This window comes from Drosophila busckii, chromosome 2L (assembly GCF_011750605.1).
Source record: "Drosophila busckii strain San Diego stock center, stock number 13000-0081.31 chromosome 2L, ASM1175060v1, whole genome shotgun sequence".
NCBI lineage: Eukaryota > Metazoa > Arthropoda > Insecta > Diptera > Drosophilidae > Drosophila > Drosophila busckii.
In genome coordinates this window covers 14362522-14384344 of record NC_046604.1, presented here as the reverse complement: position 1 = coordinate 14384344, position 21823 = coordinate 14362522, and the positions used below count along the sequence as shown (strand labels likewise).

The 21823-nt window shown below is 40.1% G+C and overlaps 2 protein-coding genes across 2 annotated transcripts in view; one reads left to right on the top strand and one right to left on the bottom strand.

The window, feature by feature from the left end:
• The window catches only part of LOC108603578 (UDP-glucuronosyltransferase 1-1), a 55358-nt gene that overhangs the window by 1687 nt on the left and 31848 nt on the right, over positions 1-21823 (top strand). The window contains exon 3 of the mRNA XM_017992546.1: positions 15095-15131. Within this exon, the coding sequence (XP_017848035.1) occupies positions 15095-15108 (14 nt within the window). The 3' untranslated portion in view covers positions 15109-15131. The remainder of the gene's footprint in view (positions 1-15094; positions 15132-21823) is intronic.
• On the bottom strand, positions 23-12148 carry LOC108608244. The gene is made up of 4 exons (XM_017999531.2): positions 11577-12148; positions 3917-4046; positions 744-1206; positions 23-686 (listed from the first exon to the last, which is right to left on the bottom strand). The coding sequence occupies exons 1-4, from the start codon at positions 11928-11930 to the stop codon at positions 563-565; spliced, it is 1071 nt and encodes a 356-aa protein (XP_017855020.1). The 5' UTR covers positions 11931-12148; the 3' UTR covers positions 23-562.

Genomic DNA, 21823 nt, shown 5'->3' with positions numbered 1-21823 from the left:
TAGTTGTTTTGTTTTAATACTTTTTGCTCTTCACTCAATTTACGTTTTTCTTTTGTGCTGAGCTAAGCGACAGTATTTAAATTATTGTTTACAATAGCAGTTCATTTCGTTTAAACAATTCACTTAAATAACTTAAGAGCTAAATAGTAGTGGCTTAATAGTAAAATCATTAACTGCAGGCATTTTTAAATTTAAGTATGAAAGTAGCTCACAAACAAAATTCGTATAATTTTGACTTTTAGTATAAAAGTTGTGCTTTTTACAAAAGTTTTTAATGCAATTCAATTTGTTATATATAACCAAGGCGTGCGAAATCTGTGCAAAGCTTTTGTTTATAACGACGCGCTTGATAATTAAATTAGACAGTTGTTGAATTTTGCTCAATTTTAAGTACACATTTTAAGGCTGCTGCGAATTCCAAACTTTCATCACATGTTCTATTTTATGTTTGTGTATTTTATGTTAAATTTTAAATGAAAATTTAATGTATGCACAGAACTGGATTGCTATGTTGTATGTTTTTGCATGGCAGCAAGAAATGTTGCAACAACAAACTAAAAGCTTAGCCATATTCTCTTTGACGTTGCTGTTGCTGCTGTTGCGAGGGTCGTGGGCAGCGTCCGCTGTGTTGACTGTAGCTGCCATAATTGCAAATCGGCTGCTCGCACTTTGACTGGCTAATGCAGCTGTAGAGAAAAATCAAAATTGTTTAATTTGTAAATTTTATAGTTTATTAAACGCACCGTCGCTCGGAGAGCGCAAAGCCTTCCTCGCCATTCTTTAGACGCTGACACGTTGCATTGTTTAAATGACAATCGCAGCGGCAATGCAGCTGAGTTGCCTCACTAAAGTTGATGAAATGCATGGGACAGCGGCAGGCGCCAGAGCTGCGCTTGCTGCGTAGACTCGACGACTTGACGCAGCCGCATTCGGTGTGATTTGTCATTTGCACGGTCTGCGCATGGGCGCGTTGACTGCCCGCCTCGAGCACCCAGAAGACAAGCTCTACGGTTTCTTTGCTCTTCACGGAGCACTCGTCTGTCGGATCCGGACAGCAGCCTGTGTATTTGTCGCAGCGATGCAGTCGCGTCACTCGTGGTGAATACAGCTTGGAGGTTTCGTTGTTCATGTAGATAATGCGGGGTTGGGGCAGCTTGCAGAGTCCCTCGATTAGCATGCGTCGCACATGTAGAGTAGCCTTGTCTTCTGCAAAAAGAAAAACCATTGAGAGCGCTGTTTTATATTTGGCAGTGTTCACTGTAGAACGACAGCAACTCAGCTATTGATTTATTTAATCATTTTAGCTTTGATCTGAGAAGCGCTGAGAGCAGCACTGTGCTCTGTTCGATCGTTAAATCGTAAACCGTTTCAACAGCAGAACATGTTAGGAAGTTTATGGCCTTTTAATTGAGGCTATTGAGTTGCTCATTCTTCAATACTTCCTGCTTGAGGCCATGAAAACAGTTGCAGCTACAATTTATAGGAAGCGTAGTCTAATGACTTTATTGTCTTGTAGGCGTCGTTGGTATCACGGTCAGGGCCAAAAGCGGGTTTAAGCCCAGCAGGCAACCTAACGTAAGACGACTGCATAATTTATGTGCAGCCCTCAGCTTCAGCTTCAGCTGTCGACGTATCGTCTGCCAGAGCTGATGATTCAATCGTGCGGCATTTATGAAAATTACAGACACGATTGTAAGCAGTTGCCGCCAGCAGGCGACAATACCAGCGAATACTGCAGATTCTCTTGTGGGTGGGTGGTCGCATCTGTTGCTTTGTTTGTCTTTTGTAAATTTATGGCTTTATTGGTTGCATCGACAATAACAAAAACGACAACAGACTGCAACAGTTGCTGCTGATAACAATGCGCACGCAAAAAATGTTGCGTATTTTTTATGCTCGCCTTGTTTTTTTTTTTTTTTATGATTGCAGCGGCGGCAGCTGTAAATATAAACAAGGCACTGCCAATAAAGGTGCAAATGGCTGCTGATCAATAAAATGGCAAAATATAAAGACAAAAATAAAAGAATTCAGCAATGTAATTTCAGGCGAGCTGGCTGGTGTTAAAAAATGCGCACGAGCGACAAAAAATGCGCGCAGGTTGTGCCACACGTTGATTAATTGATTGGATTATGCGTTACGTGAAATGACATTAAAATTAATGCCAGAGGCAAAAGTAATTAAGTTTGCTGAGAACTGCTCAGCTGTGTAAACTTTAATGTTATTAAGCAAAGTGCTAAGTGGAGAGCAGCGATACTATCGATTACTTTTATTTATTTATTGACATTGCATTTATTCTATTCTATGGTGACTCTAATCTAAGACTAGTCTAAGACTCATTCAAAGACACATTCCATCGTTTGGTTTTACTTATTATATATTGAATTTATTGTATTATTGAATTTTATTTATTTAATTGGCAACTATTCGTTAGTATTCCAATATTTCATTAGCTAGTTTAAGACCCAGTAGTATTCCATCGCTTGTTTTTAATATTATTGTATTATTGAATGGCACTTCCATTATTCCATTAGGCAGTCTAAGACTCAGTTGCATTCTATAGTGCAAGTCAAATTTGAAGTGCTGAGTTCAAAGCGATTCTATCGATACTATCGATTACTTTTATTTATTAATTCCATCGAATAGCGACACTAAATTCTACTATTTCCACTCTTGGCTTACATTGCTTGCTTTTATTTATTTATATTGTATTTATTATTGAATTTATTCAATTGAATGGCAACGCTATTCCAACATTCCAAGTCCAAGATTTAGTGACATTCCATTTTGCATGTCTAAGACAATTGCATGCAACATACAATTGCAATGTGGCAAGCATTTATTTAAAGTTAAACAAGATAACGGCACATGCATAAATAAACAACAAGACTGAGTCTTATTGACTGCCAATGACAACGCTGATAAGAAAATTGTTGCATCATTACGCATTTAAAGTGAACAGCAGCAGCCGCGTATATCAGTTGACAATTTCCCAGGCTTAGTGACACACTTTCATTCATGTTGCTGCTGTCCACACGCGCTTAACGGTTAACAACAACAACAAGCAGCAAGATTAAAAAACGATTTTCACGCGCTTTAAGTGGCAATTTTCCAGCCGAATGACAGTGGCAACAAACAAACAAAAAAACAATTTTAACACGCGATGAGCTCACATTTCATTGTCAATGCTTAGCTGTAGTCGTTGCTTGTGGTTAGTTGTGATTGTTGCTGCAGCTTTGGCTTATAATGAAGTAATTGGCAAGATCAGCACAAGACGCAGCTTAACGAACTTTGTACACACTGCAGAGTCTAGAGTCTCGGCCAACGAGTGGCTCGAAGCCAATGAAATGGAAATATGCGTGTAACGACAACAACGTTAACAAGTTAACTTGTTTTAATTGCAACGAAAGTGCAGTAGAGAAGTCGCTTAAGAAGTAGAGAAAATTGTTGCTTGAAATTTTTTCGGCTGCCGCTGGCTATTTAGAAAGTGTGGTACACACGCTTTTATCTGCTTGATGATGTTGTTGGCTGCTTTTGACATTTGTCGTCAGTGGATTTTGCCCTTCATCAGCTTCAGCTACAGTTTCAGTTGCTGCTTGCGGGTCACGTGCCAGAGTCAAAGGCATTAGAGCAGACGCCAAGCCATAAATAACAGACAGAGCAACTCTAAGGAACAAGACGTTCCATTCTGAGATTGTCTGCAGTACGCAGTTCGCAGTTCGCACAACAATGTTTGCATTTGTTTAGCAGCAATTTTTATGGCCAGAACGTGATGATCAAGTGCGGGCGCCTTTTGCTATTTGCAGTGCAATTACCACGCAAGCAACTGAATTAGAATCACGCCTGAAACTTTTGCTCGCTGCCAATTTATGTTCATTTAAAGGCGCCCAGAGTGTGCACACTGTTTAGCTTTACTTACTCAATTGATTTCTGGTTAGTTCCTGGTACTGGCGCAGACTACTCTGCACCTTCTCCGGCGTGCCCACTTCCTGCTCCTTCTGTCTGGTCAGCACACCAATTGCCTGATCTGATTGATAGCCCTTTTCGTTCTGTAAAATATTAAAGCAAAAAAATGTGCATGTTAATTAAACTGATGTTGTGACTTTTGCTGCTGAGGCGCCACACACACGTTTTTATGCAATTTCCATTGGCCAGACCACGGAAATTTGATACATCGTATGTGTATAACGATGACCTAATGCAATGGATTGGCAAACGAGTACATAGACTATGAATTGCAGTTGGGCTTGGCTACATTTTAAAATGTTGCAACAATTTTATGAATTATATATGTAAATTTAATGCTCATAGCAGCTTTGTTTAATTTTTTTCGCCATGGGCAGTGTATGCGTTTATTTGTTTGCTGCCATTGCTCACTGTGGCTTTTATTATTATTGCACTATTTCAATATTTTTGCTTGCAACACATCATGTAATATTAACAATTTCTGCTGCTGCATATTTCTTCAACAAAAATAATAAAAAAAATATATAAAAAAGTGTTACATATGCAAGCATATTTGGTTACTCAACAGATTGCATGCGCAGCAATATAGAAAAAAAGTATATATATAAATATGAATTGAATCAGAATTGAAAGCATATTATTAATATGAAAACTTTTTACGCCAACTACGCTCCAAGGACAACAGCAGCAGGTACAAGTGCGAAGCCGTGAGCTGCTTTCGTATGCGCAGCACGAGCTTGTGCATTCTGTTTTACCGCATTACTGCTTTCCACACACACAGAGAGAGCGTCTCAGAGTCTCAACAGTTTTCTTTTGGGCATTTTCACTTAACGTTAACGTTGGGTTATGCGATACATGTCCTTGCTGGCGCTGGTCCTGGCGTCGAGCGCCATTTTTCTTACATGGCACACTTCATTTATTACCCCAACGGGCTCGCACCTTGGCACGCCCCAACGCCCCAACGCCTTCAACTGCGGCTACGACTCTTCCGTACCGCTGCGTCTGGCATTATGTGTCAGTTATATGCATGTCGTTAGTTTTCATGACATGCGGGTCCAGTCGACGCTGCAGCAGCAGCAAGTGGCAGATACTTTTTGTTGAAAATCAATACCGAAATGCGACTATCTGTGGCGGTGGCGTGTGCTGTGTGTGTGAGTGTGTGGCAAAAAGTTTTACTTCGCATTTTTTGTATGCGCTTTTGCTCATGTTGCCTTTGAGCTGCTGCGCTGCGCTGCTCTTTGAGCTGTAAGTGATAGCATTTCGCCCTCATTTCGCAAATGCATTTATATATATATTTTTTGTAGGTGTGGCAACCCACACACTGATTGCCGCTTATTCTTCTTCTTCTTATTCACGAGTTATTTAAAACTACGCCATAAATCACATGCAATCATTCATTTATTCATTCATTTATTTTATTAAATGGTTTGTCTCTATCAGATCACACTCACACACACACACACATACATTTGCATATGTGTAAAATTTACTGTTGCCTACCGCAGGGCGCGCCTGAAACGTATGCATAAATTTGAGCTCGAGGGAAATATTGAAATTACATTTGCAACAGACACATGCATAAATAATAATTTTAAACTTAATTGAACTGTGTGAATACAACTACGTTTGCGTAGCCTTTAATTCATTTTATATCTCAATGTTAAATTTTTGTTGCTTCTGTTCTTTTGTCATCACAAATTGCACATTGTGTAGCAGCTAATGCTAACTAATCTGTTTAGCTGCACGTACAGCACAAATTTAGTGGCAACTTTAAGCGATTTGTTAAGCTACTGCCCGTAACTATCCTCCGGGTATAATTCCAGCTACAAATATATATGCATGCACCTTTTCATGCGTTTTTCATGCGCTTCGGCAGTTTTTATAACCAGTTCTACTTAAGCTTCATTACGCATGCTCAGCCATGACAGAGCCATTGCGAGAACTCCAGCGCTGGGTCTCAGGCTCAGATGAAAAAACCCATTAAGTGTCTGACGGTTGACAGTATTCGAAAATACAGTGGTTGTTGTAGTTTTTGTTCTTGTTGTTGTTGTTGTTGTTGTTTGGGGCAGCAAACAATAAAAACAAACTTCATTTGCATATGCCTTGTTCTCGCAGCTCGCAGTGCTCAAATATGCATATGGATGATGAAGGGAGTGAGCGGCGGACAGGCATGCGGACAGCATAGCCAGCATAGCTTTTAAAGGATCTGGGTACGACACTGGGGCGTGGGCGTGGGTGCGACGCTGCGGCGTTTTATGAGCCTACAGAACTCAGAACTCAGTTGGGTCGAGGTAACACCAATAACAATACCAGTCAGCGTCAGCGACAGAGTCAGAGTCAGAATGAAAGCCGTCCATGTATATAGGTTTATTTGCAATCAAAAGAGTTATGAGCCAAATGCAAATAGCGCGAGCGCACGCCTCGAACTGTTTTTATTTTTATGATCCTTCAAACCAGCAGCAGTTGTTGCTGTTGGCATCGCCTGTGGTCACAGCGCTGTGGGCGTAGCCCCTACACACGCCCATAAAATGCGTTGCAAACAGTAGCTGCTGACTTCGTCTTCATCTCCATCTCTCTCTCTGCTTAGCTTTTACCTATGGCTGGCTGCTCATCAAAAAATACAGCGAGTCAGTAACGCGGTAAATTCGCCACCAACTGTGCAAATAAACAAAACAAAATACAAGCAGACAAACGGACAATGGGACAAACGTAGCGACAGCCACAGTGGCAGCCCAATATTTGTTTATGCGAAAGAGAGCATAACAAACAAGCCAAACAGAATGCGAATAAATATGTCTGTCTGTCTGTCTGTCTGACTATCTGTCTGACTGTATTGCGTGTATTGCATTTGTGTATTTGGCTACGCAAAATTTATGTTGCTGCCAACACACACACACACACGCATGAGAGTGTGTAGAGATCATTTGAAAATCAGTTAAAAAGCAAACGGAATAGAATAGCTAGTTAATTAAAAGCTTGTTCAAGGATACACTGACAGTGGTGTGTGGTCCAACAGGTTCGCAATTGCAGTTGTTAATGCTAGTCAATGAATAAAAATAGCGATAGTATTGATAACTATATCTTAAAAAGCAAAACATTGTGTTTAACTAACAAACTATTAACTATTTGCCTTTAAAAAGATTTAAGAAATTAAAAAGGACACTTTCATTTACGCTAGCGTCAATGGATACAATTATCGATAGTATCGATTACATATAACTTAACAGATAGCTAATTAGCCTTTAAAAAGAAACTTTTGCAAACAAAAGAAATCTGAAAAGCGCAGTTTTAGTTGTGTCAGCTCAATGTAGCGAAATATCGATAGTATCGTTAACATATAACTGTTTGCTGCTTGCATAACAGATGAGCTATTAGCCTTCTATCAAAAGGAATTTCACCTTAGCAATAATAGAGCATTAAGCCGCTCGACGTGTCTAGGCAATAATTTCTGACAGCTAAACTTGCTGTTGTTAGCTGTATTTTTATTTTTGCTGTTTTGCCGTTGCCGTTGCCTTATTTGCATTTGCCTTGTGCTTGTTATTGTTTTGACTTCATTGTGGCCCAACTGCAGAATGTTGCAATTTGGCTAAAAGCTGGGCCATATAGCAAAAGGCGGCGGCTCAGCGTTTTGGAAAAGCATTTTCTGCCTCAATATTTTCATCTACAAATGGTAAACATACACAGCGGGGTGTTGAGCGCTCTCTCTCTCTCTCTCTCTCTCACTCATGTGTGCCACATGGCGAATGCGTAATGTGAAATGCTTTTTATTTTTAGGCTTGTTTCATTTTACATTTTTTTTCACATAAAAGTGCCAATTAGGCAAAACTCTTGACTGGCCAAGTTGTTGGCCAACTTGCTCATAAACTTAGGTAATTAAAGAAAAGGCAACAATTTGCATAAAATGTGCTTTTGTTTTTTTATAGCATTTGCATTGCTTTTTATAACTTAATTGAAACTACTTACAACGGGGCGTATGGAAAACAATTTGGGGAATTTTTTTTCTCTCCTTTGTAAATCTGCAAGCGCGCGTGTTAAGGCTTTTTAGTTTTTAACGAGCGAATGGCCAAATGCATGCCAATGTCCCGTTGTCTGTCCGTTCGTCTGTCTGTCAGTTGCGCTCGTCGTTTCGTATGTTATGACAATTTTATTTGTTTGCTTTTGGCTGTGAATGCGAAAAAACGAAAGCAGTCAACGAAGAAAGCGAGCGTGGCCACAAAAGCGCCGCCTGTGGGCCATAAAAGGCAATACACACGCACACAGATGCACAGACACACGCATACATAGACTCAATGTCAATGACAGCTGATGGAACAGCATTGATGACTGATTTAGTTCTCAAGCGCCTTCAGGCTTGGGCTGCCAATTAAGCCAAAACGGCAAATGCAGCAACGTCAAAGAGCGCAATTGACTTTAAACAGCAAACGCACTAATACATATGCAAGCTATATGCCGGAAATGTATAAAAGCCACACACACACACGCACATGCGTATACTTAACGTTTGCGATCGTATTGACTGATTGTACAAATAAATCGCATAAGAAGCATGACGTGCCTCTTCTAATTGCAACGCCCGCACACACAAGCGCAACACAACACGCAACTGCAACTAACTGTTGCAACTGCAAACCGAGACGACGTCGATTGAGCTGCAGATTGAGAGATTGCATAAGAGATTGGCCGCACCAAAACGCACAGATTGACTTTTTGCAATTCGCTTCAATTTGTTCTTGTGTAGGCCAATCAAAGTGTAGCGAGTCCTTTGCCATAGCCAACAAGTTGGTAACAGTTGGTCCAAAGTGCAGTTTGTTTCTAATTTGATTTGATTTGCTAAGTTGCTTCTTTGAATCAAACGTTGCGTTAGTGTATTTAAAAATTCTTTATTTAAATTAAACGCGACCAGTTTTAATGGCCAACAACTCGACCATCAATCAAACTGTGTTCAACTTACAGTGCAGGCCAAGTAATTATGCACAGTCCCAAAAACAAAAAGTTGAGCAAGAAATTAAAATTTATTGTGGCTGCTGACAGTTGCAACTTTTGCTGCTTAATTAAAGTTGCTCTCTGCATTTATTAATAAACAAATACGACAAATTTATAGATGTGTGCCATATAAATTATCAGCTTCCGTATTTTGGCTTGCGCTATAAATCAAGCGTGCACTAAAATTAAAGACCCACCAATATACATATAATCCACATATATACAATCGTGTAGCGTATTATGTCATAAGCCGATTTGATTGTTATAAACATATGCATAGCCATGATAAATAAATAATGCCAATAAATCAAAATCAACATTCGAAGACTTTAATGTGCGCCACAACTTGTGGCAAAGAAAGTTTTTTTTTAGTTGCAATTTGATGTGGCAATAGGCAGACGGTTCTCATTAGTGTGCGTGTGTGTGTGTGTGTTGGCCAGAATCGTTGCAATTTGTTAGGCTTAAAGTTAGGCACATAAATCGCGCAATATTCTAAGTAGGAAGTGATTAGCTGTAATGGTTAGACATAAATGATCTTTAAAGTGGCTTGCCAAAGTTAAAGAGCGAGACAGCCATAGAGAGAAAGAGAGAGCGTCTGATTTATTATTAAAATTTGTATAACTTGAGCTTGGAATTCCCACAATTCCGATTCAGATTCATTTGCTAAATAACAAGTCAACGCTTAATTTATTTATAAACATTTAATATTTTGTTATATTTTATTGCACAAGCATACAAATTTATAATTATTTATTGCTATAGCTGCGACTAAATCAAAGCAGGTTTATTAGTAAGGGAATTGTTTTGCACAGTTTGTGAGCGAACTGATAAGACGCGTGGCATTGAAATTAATTGAGAGAGAGAGAGATAACCCCGCCTGAAATTGCAACAAATTAATGACTAATGCAACTTGAACAACAAAAGTGAAGCAAATAAAAAAATGCAATTTTGTTTTGGTATGCAAAACAGACAAAGAGCGCAGGAGCTGAACGAACAGCAGAGTTTATTGCAATAAAGACAAGTTATTAAATTCCTTGCTAAAGGTCAACAGGCAGCAGGTAACTAAGGGCTTAGAGGAGCAGGCGGGGTGGCATTTTATGATGCTCGAATGCACTTGGCTACATACCACGGCTTATTAAAGTCGCTTGCCTTGATATAAACGGACGTGAGCTCAACTTGAACTTTGTTGGCAGGACACAGTGTAGGACACAGTAAGCTGACACACACACACTAATACACATCAAGATGATTAATGTGTGCGCCAATGATGGGATGGCTACTTAATCGCCTCTTGGCTTGAGCTACACAGTAAATTTCCATTTTATGTGACACTTGAGTAAAATTTTTTTCTTTTCAGTCTAAATCCGCGTGCGTTCAAAACTGTGTAAATTAGTTCTGCTATATTAAGAAATGATTGATGTCAGCTAAGCAGAGCATAAGCATATGATACATATTTTAAACAAAATGTTCAGTTAGTTATTATGATTCATATTTTAGTCGGGATGACTCAGCTTGTGCATTGAATTGATTTCGCAGTCAGCAGCTGCTGCAGCCACAAGACAATTGTAGTTAATTTGCATGCATAAGGGCGACAAGTGTTACAACATGGCCAGAGCTCGTTTTAAGCGCCCAAGTCAATTAAGTCAATTAAATTGTGGAGTAGCTAACGGAAAGTGAATCCCCGCAGCTCCCCCAAGCACGCAATCTACAGATTGTAACCGCTTATCAGTCCACATGACCGCTGGCCAGCTGTCGAGCAAGCAAGACAAGTCCAAGTCCAAGCAGGTTCAGGTTCAGCTCCATTTGCAGTTCTCTCGCTCTCTGTCTCTCGCTCTCGCTTTAGCTTTGTCGGTTCGTTTGGCCCAATTACAGGCCCCAGAAAGTGAAACTGATCACAGCATCTTCTGCTTTTGCTTCTCGATCCTGTCTGTGTGTGCAATTTATTGTAGCAAAATTGGCTTGTTAAGCAAATTGGCTGCTGCTTCATAGTAATTGCCATTACCATTGTCATTGCCATAGAGTCGACGATTGAGTAACTGCAGCTGGGTGGGCCACGAGAAATCGCAGCTTAAGATCAGCGCGCGCGCAGCCTCTTCAGGGTTAGTCATTCACACAGAGACGCGAACACCTTTCGTTTTGTCGTTCATTCATGCGCGCATTTTAAGGTTCAAGGTGAGGCATTCACTTCTAATGCAGAACGTAAGGAAACCTGATTAAGCGTAGGTTGCTCTAACTATAGAGGGAGTAGCTTAGTATATTTTTTTCTGCTCTGGGAATTGCTTCAAAGCATTGTGGCTAAATTTTAATTCAATTTGAAATTTATTAAGTATTTATTTTTGTATTTTTGTGTGATTTAAAATATTTCATAGATCAATTTAACGCTTGTAGTTAAAAGTTTTGTAGCCACCCACGCTGGCTACGCAGCTCGCCGGCAAATATTTAGCCTCAGTCGCCAACAGAGAGCATATGTAGGTGTGTGTGTGTGTGTTTGTGTGAGCAGCAGCAGCAGAGATAAGAACGATTTTATGAGTTCCACGAAGTGTTTGCCGGCCCGTCGCCGCGTTGAGTTAAGCTGAGCCGGCAGCCCACCCAGTGGAAGATGAAAAAAAAAGGAAAATAATCAGACTCACCTCATCAAAGGCGGCGGCAGCGTTTGCGTTTGCGTTTGAGTTTGCGCTTGCTGCGTCGCCATCCAAGCGATTGTCGTGTGGGGCATGCGGACTTTGGCGTCCTACGTAGGGATGTCGCACCAGACGCTTCAAATGCTGCCACTCGCTTGGCGGCGGCGAGGAGGTTGCACTATGCGTTGTTATCCTTAGCCAGTTGTCGTGATTAAAGTGGATGTCGCTGTTAATAGAGTCGTTGGGCTCGTTATCGTTGTAATAGTCGTCGTCATCCAGATTTTGTGCATCGACGCGTTGCAAGTGCTGATTGCCTGCCACATAGCTCAGCAGGCACAGGCAGAGTATTAAGAGGCGCCACATTGTGTTTAATAACTTTTCAACATATATATATATATTACTCTTTAAGTAATATTTATTTTTAGTTTTCGTTTTATTTTTGTGCTAGCCAAATTTTGTGTGTTTTTTTTTTATTGGCACACGCCTCGACTTGTTTCCAACAGCTGCGCGCCTCAGAGAATTTGCAATTGGTTTTTTTTCTTGTATTTATTTATATTTTTATTTGTCTGCCACTCACGCAAAAAAATTAAAAGCGAAAATTTGTTTGCTGTGTCTGTCGCTTCAAGTGCTTTATTTGTTTAAATATAAACACACACACACAGCTACACACATACATATATACTATTTATATACATTTGTATCTATGAGTAATTTGGCACATTTTATAAATTCTTTTTTTTTTTCGTTTTGCTAAATGCAATTAAATGCATACTTTATTAATTTGCGGCATTTAAATAATTTTATGAATTCTCATTGTGTGTGCGTATTTTAATTTATTGAACTGAACTTCACTTTGTTATTTGTTTCAATTGAACGAATATATGTAATTCATTTACTTATTGTCGCGTGCGTTTTCTTTGCTTCGCTTTGAATGTGGAGCACGCGGCGCACTTGATAGAGAGAGAGCTACAACGATGTGAACGCGTTGCGTGTTCTCTGCTGTCTGTGTATCAACTCAAGTCGAGCGCCAAACAAAGACGCAGCAGCAGCAGCAGCAGTAGCAGTTGCTGCGCAGCGACTGCGAAAAAGCTCGCTCTGAGAGCGCGCGCGCCTGATCGCTTTTACGTATAACGTATGCGTGGGCAGTTCAACAGGCTCTCGCGCTTTCCTTTACGCTGCGCTTGCGTGTGCCCAAATGAGCGAGAGAGCGGCACAGAAAGAGAGTGAGAGGCTGGCTGGCTGGCTGGCTTAGGGACTTGCTTTGCGCTTAGTGAATCATTTTATTCGGTATTTTCATTCTTGGGGGACAATGTGCGCCTGTATTAATTACTTGCTGGTGCTTTTGTTATATTTTGCCAAAGTGAGTCATTTGCATGAAATTCATAGGTATGCAGCCACTGTTCTAAGTGCATGTGTGTGTGTAAAGAAGAAGAATGAGTACAAGAAGTGCACGCACTGCAGCGGCCCGTTATCTTTTAAAGGCGACAATTAAAGTGATTTATTTAGACGTAGAGCGTCAAGCATTTTGCCAATGCAAATGTAACGCGCAGCACAAGACACGACATGTCTGTTTGTCGTCTGTAGCTTTTTGTGTGTGATTTGTATTTGTACAATCTGATTAGCATGTGCTGCTCATAACGGCGACAGCGACACACACAAGTATGTGTGTGTCTGTGTGTGTGTAAGTACGCTTAATAATGCTGCTTGGCTAGCTGTAACTTTATGTGCAGCCTTCGTTGAGTATTGCGTGCTCTTTCGCACGCGCTCAGCTTAGACTCTAAAAGTCACAATAAATATTAATATATTGAGTTGAAACATATTTTATTGTTAGACAAGGTTGCCAGCCTTGGCAACAAATTTGCAACTAATTGCTTAATTCAGCTAAAATACAATTTAACAGAAATTGTGTCACAGAAATAATGCTTTGGGAATTCATTTATTATAGTGTTAAATTTAATAGAAATGATGCATTGGGAATACAATTATTATAGTGTTTGCCAATTTGAACAGAATTTGCGTATTTCATTTTCACTCTTGGGATTGCAACTATTACTTGTAATCATTTCTATAAATAGTTTGCATTAATACGAAACTCTTTATGTCAGATATTCAAAGTCTTCTCAGCAAGTGAGTGTCTAATTACATGCGCTTATCGCAAAGCTTTCAATTCACTTCACAGACAGAGACAGTTGTTGCCATTAAAAGCTTCACGGACTGGACATGCTGGCGCATGCACTGTGAGAAAAAGCGCAGTGAGTGCTGTGCTCTTAGGCATATCAATTGTAATTCCCCGAAATCATATTTTGTAATATAAATATTTGCTGCATGACTCAATTCGAACAACAATGTGGAAAATACCAAAAGCAATATGCTTATGAATTTACAGCAGCTCTCGCTCTCTCCCTCTCTTTCTCTCTCTGCACGCATTTTTCTATAGAAATCATTTAAATTTAACACCCAATTTGTTGCGATCGCTTGTAAAAATTTGTTGTGCATGCAGCAGAGAGGAGAGGAGTGAAGAGGGGAGAGCGGCGGCGGCGGCTAGTGGGGCGTGCATCTGTCAACGAGTTTGTTGTCGCCTCGTTCTTGGCAGCTGCTTTACCACGAGCTCTTCTTGCAGTTAATATTTATGGGGCTTTGGTGCTGCATTTGCTAATAGCGCATAAATCTTATTAATGATCTTGTCAAGTGCCTCAAGTTAGCCAAGTCTGCTCCGCAAGCTGCAGCCACAGACACAGCCACAGCCAAAGCAGAGGGAGAGCTTAAGTTAAAACTCGTGCTGATGGACAACAGCTCTCAGCAGCTACCAGTCAATCTGTCTGTCTGTCTGTTAACCCCTTTTCTTTTTCGCCAAGTAATCAAGCTGTAAATTCTGACACTTTGTTGTGCAACACACACACACAACGTTGCGTCAAATTGTTGTGGGCGTGGCAGGCAGCCAATCATTCATAATGCGTACAGTCTGCGGTCTGGCGCGCACCCACGCCCAACAAATAAAATTTGCATGTGTCGCCAGCAATTCCCTAAGTCCCCCAGCCCACCACTCCACTCTCCACTCACATTTTTATGCTCAACTTCTCTATTGGCTGCTGTCTACTCTCTTTTTGGATTTCCATCACAGGCCTCATCCCCAGTTCATCATCGTTTATGCATATCCAATATCTTTAGCTTTGACAGCTCATATCTCTGTTCATTGGGCGTTTTGTGAAAAGAGAAAAAACCAAACGAAACATCAACTTGTATTGATTAATGCATTTCCCCTAATTGTTTGACATGCTTTTATGCATTAGTCACGCCATCGGCAGCAGCCAGGGGCAAGATCATTGAACAGAGATCATGCACTGCAGCTGACTTTATGGATGTTTTCATTTGTTTGTGCATAAAGAGGTTCTGGTATTTAAAGTATATATCAGTTTCATATGTGCATCGCGTGAGAATTAAATGTTTTGACAGCCAAGCTAATCTAACAATTGATCTTCAATATAACTGAAAATTTAATAAAAATGTTTCTTTCTTTTGCTTTTCAGTTAATGGAGCATGAAGCGTAACATTAAGGAATAACAGGTGAGTTTTTTTATGAGTACCTTAATTCGGGATACATAATTTGAGAGGGTTTCATATAATATAAAAGGGTTACTTATAATAGCAGAGGATTCCATTAGCTTCCCCTAATTGGCTTGTGTCAATAGAGAAGCAAACGTTTTACTTAACTCAATTCTGTATTCTAAATATTTGCGGGTTTGATAATTTATAAGAGGGTTCCATATAATATAAGAGGGTTCCATTGTGCCCTCACTACATTTTCAGCCTTGAGTCTCAGTTTGGTTGATCACATTATTTGTCTGCAGTATACTCAAACAATTTGCTTATACATATATCAATAACAGCAACGCTTAACCCAATTGCAGCGACATGCGCATGATCGTCATATATTTTGTTTCTCTTTATTTGAGGGGGCGTCAAAGGCCCAGATATGTGTTTGTTTAACTACGCTGCTGTGCTCTCTTTTATCTATTGCGTATCTCTCTCCCCCCACTTGGCCCCTTTGGCACCTCATCAATGGTTGAAGTTGTTATACATTCGCTTCGTCTGCATGTTGTCTGCGGTTTTGTTTCTAGTTTTGTTGGTTTCCCCCTACAGAATTGTCAATTAGTGAAAGTGGAAGTGTCGCTGTCTCGTATTTGTTTACACACAAACTAAATACTGTCTCAGTAGTAGTAGTGGAAAGAGAGAGAGACGTGTGAATATTGTGGGTGCCAATGATTTGCACTTTGCCTGCCCCTTCCCTTCGTTACGGTTTTCACTTTTCTTTTGAGAGCCTAGAAGACAAATGCATTGCTTATTGGCTTTTAAGTCGCCCAAATGTTGTCAATGTGCAAACAATAAACAAATTTTCGTGTTAAGCATGCCACAAATTTTTAGTAGGCCACATTGGTCACGATAACGCGGATCAAGCAAAGACAAATTGCTCAGCACAAAAGGTAAAACTCGATAGAGATACGGATGCAAATACAATCGGCAACAGCAGCAGCAACAGCAGCAGCTGGTTGCCCCCAAAGCGGACAGACAGACGGCCCAGAAACTGTGCCAAGAAATGTTGGCCCGAAATAAAGCATAGAATGCAAATAAAAAAGTGAGCAGACTAAGCCAACAACTGCCGGCTAAAAGTAAACAAATTGCAGCAAATTAGCAGCCAGTTAACAAAGCTTAAATACGCTTCGTTAATTTATTGTTAAATAGACTAATGAGTAGACTATAACATAGCCAAAATTATAATAGTGAATGCTTTAAGAGCTTGTTTAATTTTAAATTGTCTATATAGTCATTTTACCCCGCACAGACTTTAGAGTATTTGCAAAATGTGCGCAAAATAGTTTTAATTTTTGTGTTTCGGGGGAATAAATAGCAGCAACAAAAATGAAGACAGAGACATGGCGGCGACCGCAACATAAACGACAACAGCAACAGCAGCAGCAACATTGGCGACAACAACGATTGTTAATGATGATGCATGACGAAGCTTAAGCTGGTTTGCGGCCTATGGGCCAACGTCGTCGTCGTGGTCGTCCCATTCAATTGGGTCTTTGGATGCAGTGCGTAGCAACAACTGCCAGCCAACTGTGCAATGGGGCATGCGAACAAGCGGCGCGGTGGCAAGCATTTTTGCTAGTAACAACGTCTGGCATTGCATTTGGAGACTAAATGTCGTCGTTGTTGTTGTTGTTGTTGCACTGTCTATTTAATGTCTGTGGCTAAGATTTTATTTCATTTCATTTTGGCTTTTTATATTTCTCTGCGGTTTTGCGTGGGCTTTCTATGCAAATGAAATTGCTTTATTTTTGGCAATCAGCGCAAGTGTTAATTTGTTTTATGATCAAAAACTCATTTCTTGGCAACAAATTTGTGGCAGCAGCCGCTTGACACAGTTTGCCGCAAAACTAGCACTGGGCACTCTCTATGATTTACATACTTGATATGACTTTGAAGCAATTGTGGGACTTAAAGAGCAAGAGCGTTTATTAAATAGAGGGAAATGTTGCACTGGGTCATTGGACTGGCTGTTGTGCCCTTAAGGAATTTGTTGCTTAACAAAAGCGCAGGCATGCAATTAAATAAATTAGCTCAAGAGTTGAACGCTGACACATCATAAACTAAAATGAGCTTCCACTTCACACTTCCGAGTGAGTAGGAAAGAGAAAAACTCGGTTGGCAAAAAAAAAAAGGTAGTAAAGTCAAAGAGAGACAAATCACGTTGGCAAATTGGTTTACAATAATTGCAAAACGAGACAAATAACAACAAGGAGCAGCAAAAGGCACAGAAAAAAAAAACAAAGACAATTTGCTTGCAGACACAAATATTGCAAAGTAATTTGCATAAAAGTCATATTTTCAAAGCCGAGCCTCAAGTCACTAGACTTGGCACTTAGTTTTGTTACCTTTCGCTGCCCACGGGGGCAGCTCCGCACTCTCCGCGTTAAAACAGTTAAAAAAAATATTTCAAATAGTCAAAGTTTCAAACAAATTTATGTGCAAAAAATGCAAACAAATCTACACACAACTATTTGTTGTTGTTGATTTCATAAGCGTAGCTGCATTCAAATATGCAGATGAGGCAACAAATGTTGAGAGAGCTAAGGTCAACCGGTAATAATCCTCCATGGCCTCTGGCAATTAAGCAACGAGACACACACACAACACACATGACAATTTTTGACTTTTTGACACAGAAAATTGTGGGCGCTACGCCTCTTGGGTAATCGAAGTGTACACTGGGCGACAAGCAGGCCATAAAGATTTAAAAGTAAAGTGCACTGTTATTAATTAATTTTTTTTAATCAGCACTTTGTTGTGCAGTGTGTGCTGCTGCTGCTGAACGAATGAATGTTACGAATCTGGCAAACAAAAAGCCAACAAGCAACACTAATTGGGATCTTTTGGCATTTTGATTGTTTGGGCAGGGGCAGGGGCAGGGGCACACACTAAGTGCATCAACTGTCAGTTGTGTGTTTAATCAATCAAGCGTTGGCCTGGCCAGCAGCGTTGGCCTATGACGTCGATGCGATTGGCTTGGCCACGTGCTTATCAGCAGCAAGCAAACGTATCCCATGACAACAACTGAAATGGGTTTTGGGGCTCTCGCTCTCGTCATTGTTTGACGCACGTGCAGTGCGTTATGGTTTTTAATTATATAACAGCCCACAATGGATTGTGGGGCAAAGAGCTGTGTGTGTGTGTGTGGACCACACGCATGACGCATTGAACTTGAACTGAGCGAGAGATAATGGAGGCGCACGAAAAAAACAGCATAGCTTAAGGCGCTCGAGCAGATGAAAGACACGATTACACGTGAGCGCACGTGTAATTAGCTGTTGAGCAGCCAAGCAGCAATCCGACAATCTGGCAATCGCGCATGTTTAACAAACAATAACAAACAAACACCATAAAACATCAGAGCGACAACAACTACTACAACAACAAAAACAACAACAACAATGTACAACAACAAGACATCATTGTGCATACAATCGGTGTGTACGCGAGATAAATACGCTTGAGATGAGATGCAAAACAAGAGATAGCTGCTAGAGAGGAGTGAGTAACTATCGGTTAGACATTGGAATATGTTTAAGGAACTTTCTGTTATAGTTTAGATGCGTCTTTAGCTTGGATATTTGTTTATTATTACTACTGTTCGCCTGCATAAACATTTCTGTAGATAAATAGAAAAGAATTAAAATATTTGCTCAATTTAATAGGCCCTAGAGATGAGTTTAGGTGTTAACTATTGGTTAGACTTCAGAATATGTTAAAGGAAACATCGTTCGGGCATTGAATGAAAATATTTGTTTATTATTTCTGCTGTTTGCCTGTCTAGTTTCTCCATTTGCGATGTCCTAGAGAACTATCGGTTAAACTAATAGAATATGGCTAAGGAACTTTCAATGGTTCATTATATGCGTCTTAGCAGATATTTTTTATTATTTAACTGCCTAGTTACTCCATTTGATAGGTCCTAATGAGGTGTGTGTAAATGTAAGAAACCTTCGGTTAGATTGTATTACATAGTTAAGGAAATATCGTTGGTGACATATTTGTTTAATATTTCTACTGTTTGTCTGCAAAAGGATTTCGATAAATAATTATCGAGTTTCTCCATTTAATCCATTTGGTGCTAGTGAGAAGATTGTCTGATGAACAATCGGTTAGACTATACAATAGGATAAGGAATTATCGCTGGGGGAATTTATGTTTAGATGGGGGATTTTTGTTTATTATTTCTACTATACGCCTACATTAATATTTCTGTAAATAGCTGTCTAGGTGCTCCATCTGAAATACTTTATTAATTGACTCTAAAGAGGAATTGGTTATACTTTGGTACATGATATATTATTGTATAAACAACTCTTGTAAGAAATTTGTTTATGATTTGGCTAATTCTCTCTCTTAGAAACTGTCTAGTTGCTTCATTTGGCATCCTTAATTAATTTAAAGTCACCCAACTGTTTTGGCATTTGCATGTTGACACGCGATCATCTCTAGCACGAACAGTCGCAAGATCATTGCGGGCTAAACAAAGCCCCAGCGCTCTCTGCTTCTCCCCTCCAGACTGAGTGCCCAGACCCCGAACCTCGCATTGGACAAGGGCGCGCCTTTGATGGCATCGCCTTTGCCTTTGCCTTTGGTTTGCTTTGGCTTTGCTTTAGTTTGTGTTCAGCTTACGGCATTTACAGCTTTGGCTTGGCATTTGTCTAGTTGTCTTGCCCATATCCGGGACGTTGTAGAACTTTGAACTTGCGGCACAAACAAACAATGGGAGTAGACACGATATGCTGCATGCCGCTTGGCCTGACCCAATTCGCAGTTTAAAGCGTCTCTTGGCTGGTGGCTACCGTTTGTGTCTCACAATCAGTTGCTGTTGCTGACTCTTGTGGCCTAGTCTGTCGCCAGGCCAAAAATATTCAACACATTAATCATCGAAATTGTCGGCACTTGTTGCAGCTGCCACGCGTGGCAAGTTGTCGGCTGCCAAATTGGCAATCGCTGGCGCCTGCTTTTGACATTTGCCACAGCCGCCACAGTCACAAATGAATAAACTAGAAAAAATTTGATATTTTTTGGCAGCCACAAAGATTTATGAGGCTTTCTAAGAAATGCTATAAAAATAGTTGCAAATATAAAAATTATGCGTATAAAATGAGCGCAATTATTTTTAGAAAATTCAATTATTTGCATAATTTCATTTAAATTTGCTTAATCAACATAAATTAGCACACAGATTAACTAACTGCAAGTTTTGTTTTTGGCGTTGGGCATAATTTATTAAATCTTTTAAGCCAATTAAAAACTCAAACTCGCATAAAGTTTTATAGCTGCTTAGCGGCTGACTTTGATCCGTGCGCAAGTTTAAAAAGAAATTCAACTTTAAGCAATGGCAAAGTTTGTTTTTCTCATTTTTTGCCTGCTCCATTAAGAACAGCCCACATGCTGAGGCAGCCACAATGCGCGTCTTTTCCAACTGTTTTGGCACCTTTGCCAAGGCGCTTTTCACAGTTGACATAACCCAAAGTTGCTGCACACACAAGAGCAGCGAATGCCATTGACGCATTGCCTCAATTAACATAAAAGTTGCAAGCAGACACACACACACACACACAGATGCAGAGTGTGGCACATGCATTCATAAGTATGTGAACTGAGTTTGTAGCCTGGTTATATTAGCGCTTTTCATTACCACCTCTTAAGTTGGTGCAAATGTATGCGGCTTGGTTCTGCTTTATGAAGAGTGCGCGCAAGGCAAAACTTTAGCCGCGTCTGTGGCAGCAACTTGAAAAGACTTCCCACGAACTTTCTAATGCACCTTGGTTAGAGCACTACAGTGGGGAAGGGGAAGGGGGCTGGACACACGCCTTTTAATCATTTAACAACCTTTCGCCCCATTTTACTTTTTGTCGGCGCAGACAAGTAAATCTCATATGGCTTTATAGCAATTGCGAAAGTTTGTGAGAGAGAGAGAGCGAGAGCGAATGAGAGTAGTGGGTGGCGCATAGTAAATGACTGCAACACCCACGCGACAGATCACTGCGATCGATCGTATCGGTCATTGAACGTGTCGCTATATAGTTTGCATTATGTGGGAAAGCCAATTGGCAATTGGCAAACGGCAATTATTGCCAGCGCGCATAAAAGCCAAATTAACATGCTGTCAACTGTTGGCATATAAAAAGATTCAATAGTTGAAAAGCAGCAAAATTGATTTTCATTGCAATTGATTTGCGGTTTGCCTCCCTGGCTGGCCTGACTGCAATAAAAACCGATTATTTTGCAATTTAATTGTCGAGACACAAAGAGGAGAGACACCCAAAAACGACTTAAAAGCTACCAAAAGGCCAAAGCAATGTCAGCAAACCGAAATCGAAATCAATATTTTTTATGAATACGATCGCAGCTGCTGCTGCTGCTGCCTGCGACTTTAGTTGCCCGCAAGGCTAGATGAGATATGTTTGGTGTTGATAGCATTAACTTTTGTAGTTGTTGTAGTTGCTGTTGCAATCGTTTAAGCAAGCTTGTTTATTAACATTGCTAACTTTAATTGAAATTTGTAAGGTTATGAACTCTGTCTGATTTAAGAATTAATTTCTACTTAATTGTCGCTTAAGTTCATTGACTTTGCGCTGCAATCTTTATTAACCGATTGACCCACATAGAGTTTATGCAAATACCAAACAATTCATTATGATTAAAGCCACTGAATC

What these genes read in the sequence shown, in the direction of transcription:
- LOC108608244 (XM_017999531.2), bottom strand. Translation starts at nt 11,930, where the DNA reads ATGTGGCGCCTCTTAATACTCTGCCTGTGCCTGCTGAGCTATGTGGCA. An exon ending in CTGCCGCCGCCTTTGATGAG is followed by an intron (nt 4,047 to 11,576) that starts GTGAGTCTGATT and finishes AATATTTTACAG; the next exon opens with AACGAAAAGGGCTATCAATC. An exon ending in TTTGCGCTCTCCGAGCGACG is followed by an intron (nt 687 to 743) that starts GTGCGTTTAATA and finishes TTTTCTCTACAG; the next exon opens with CTGCATTAGCCAGTCAAAGT.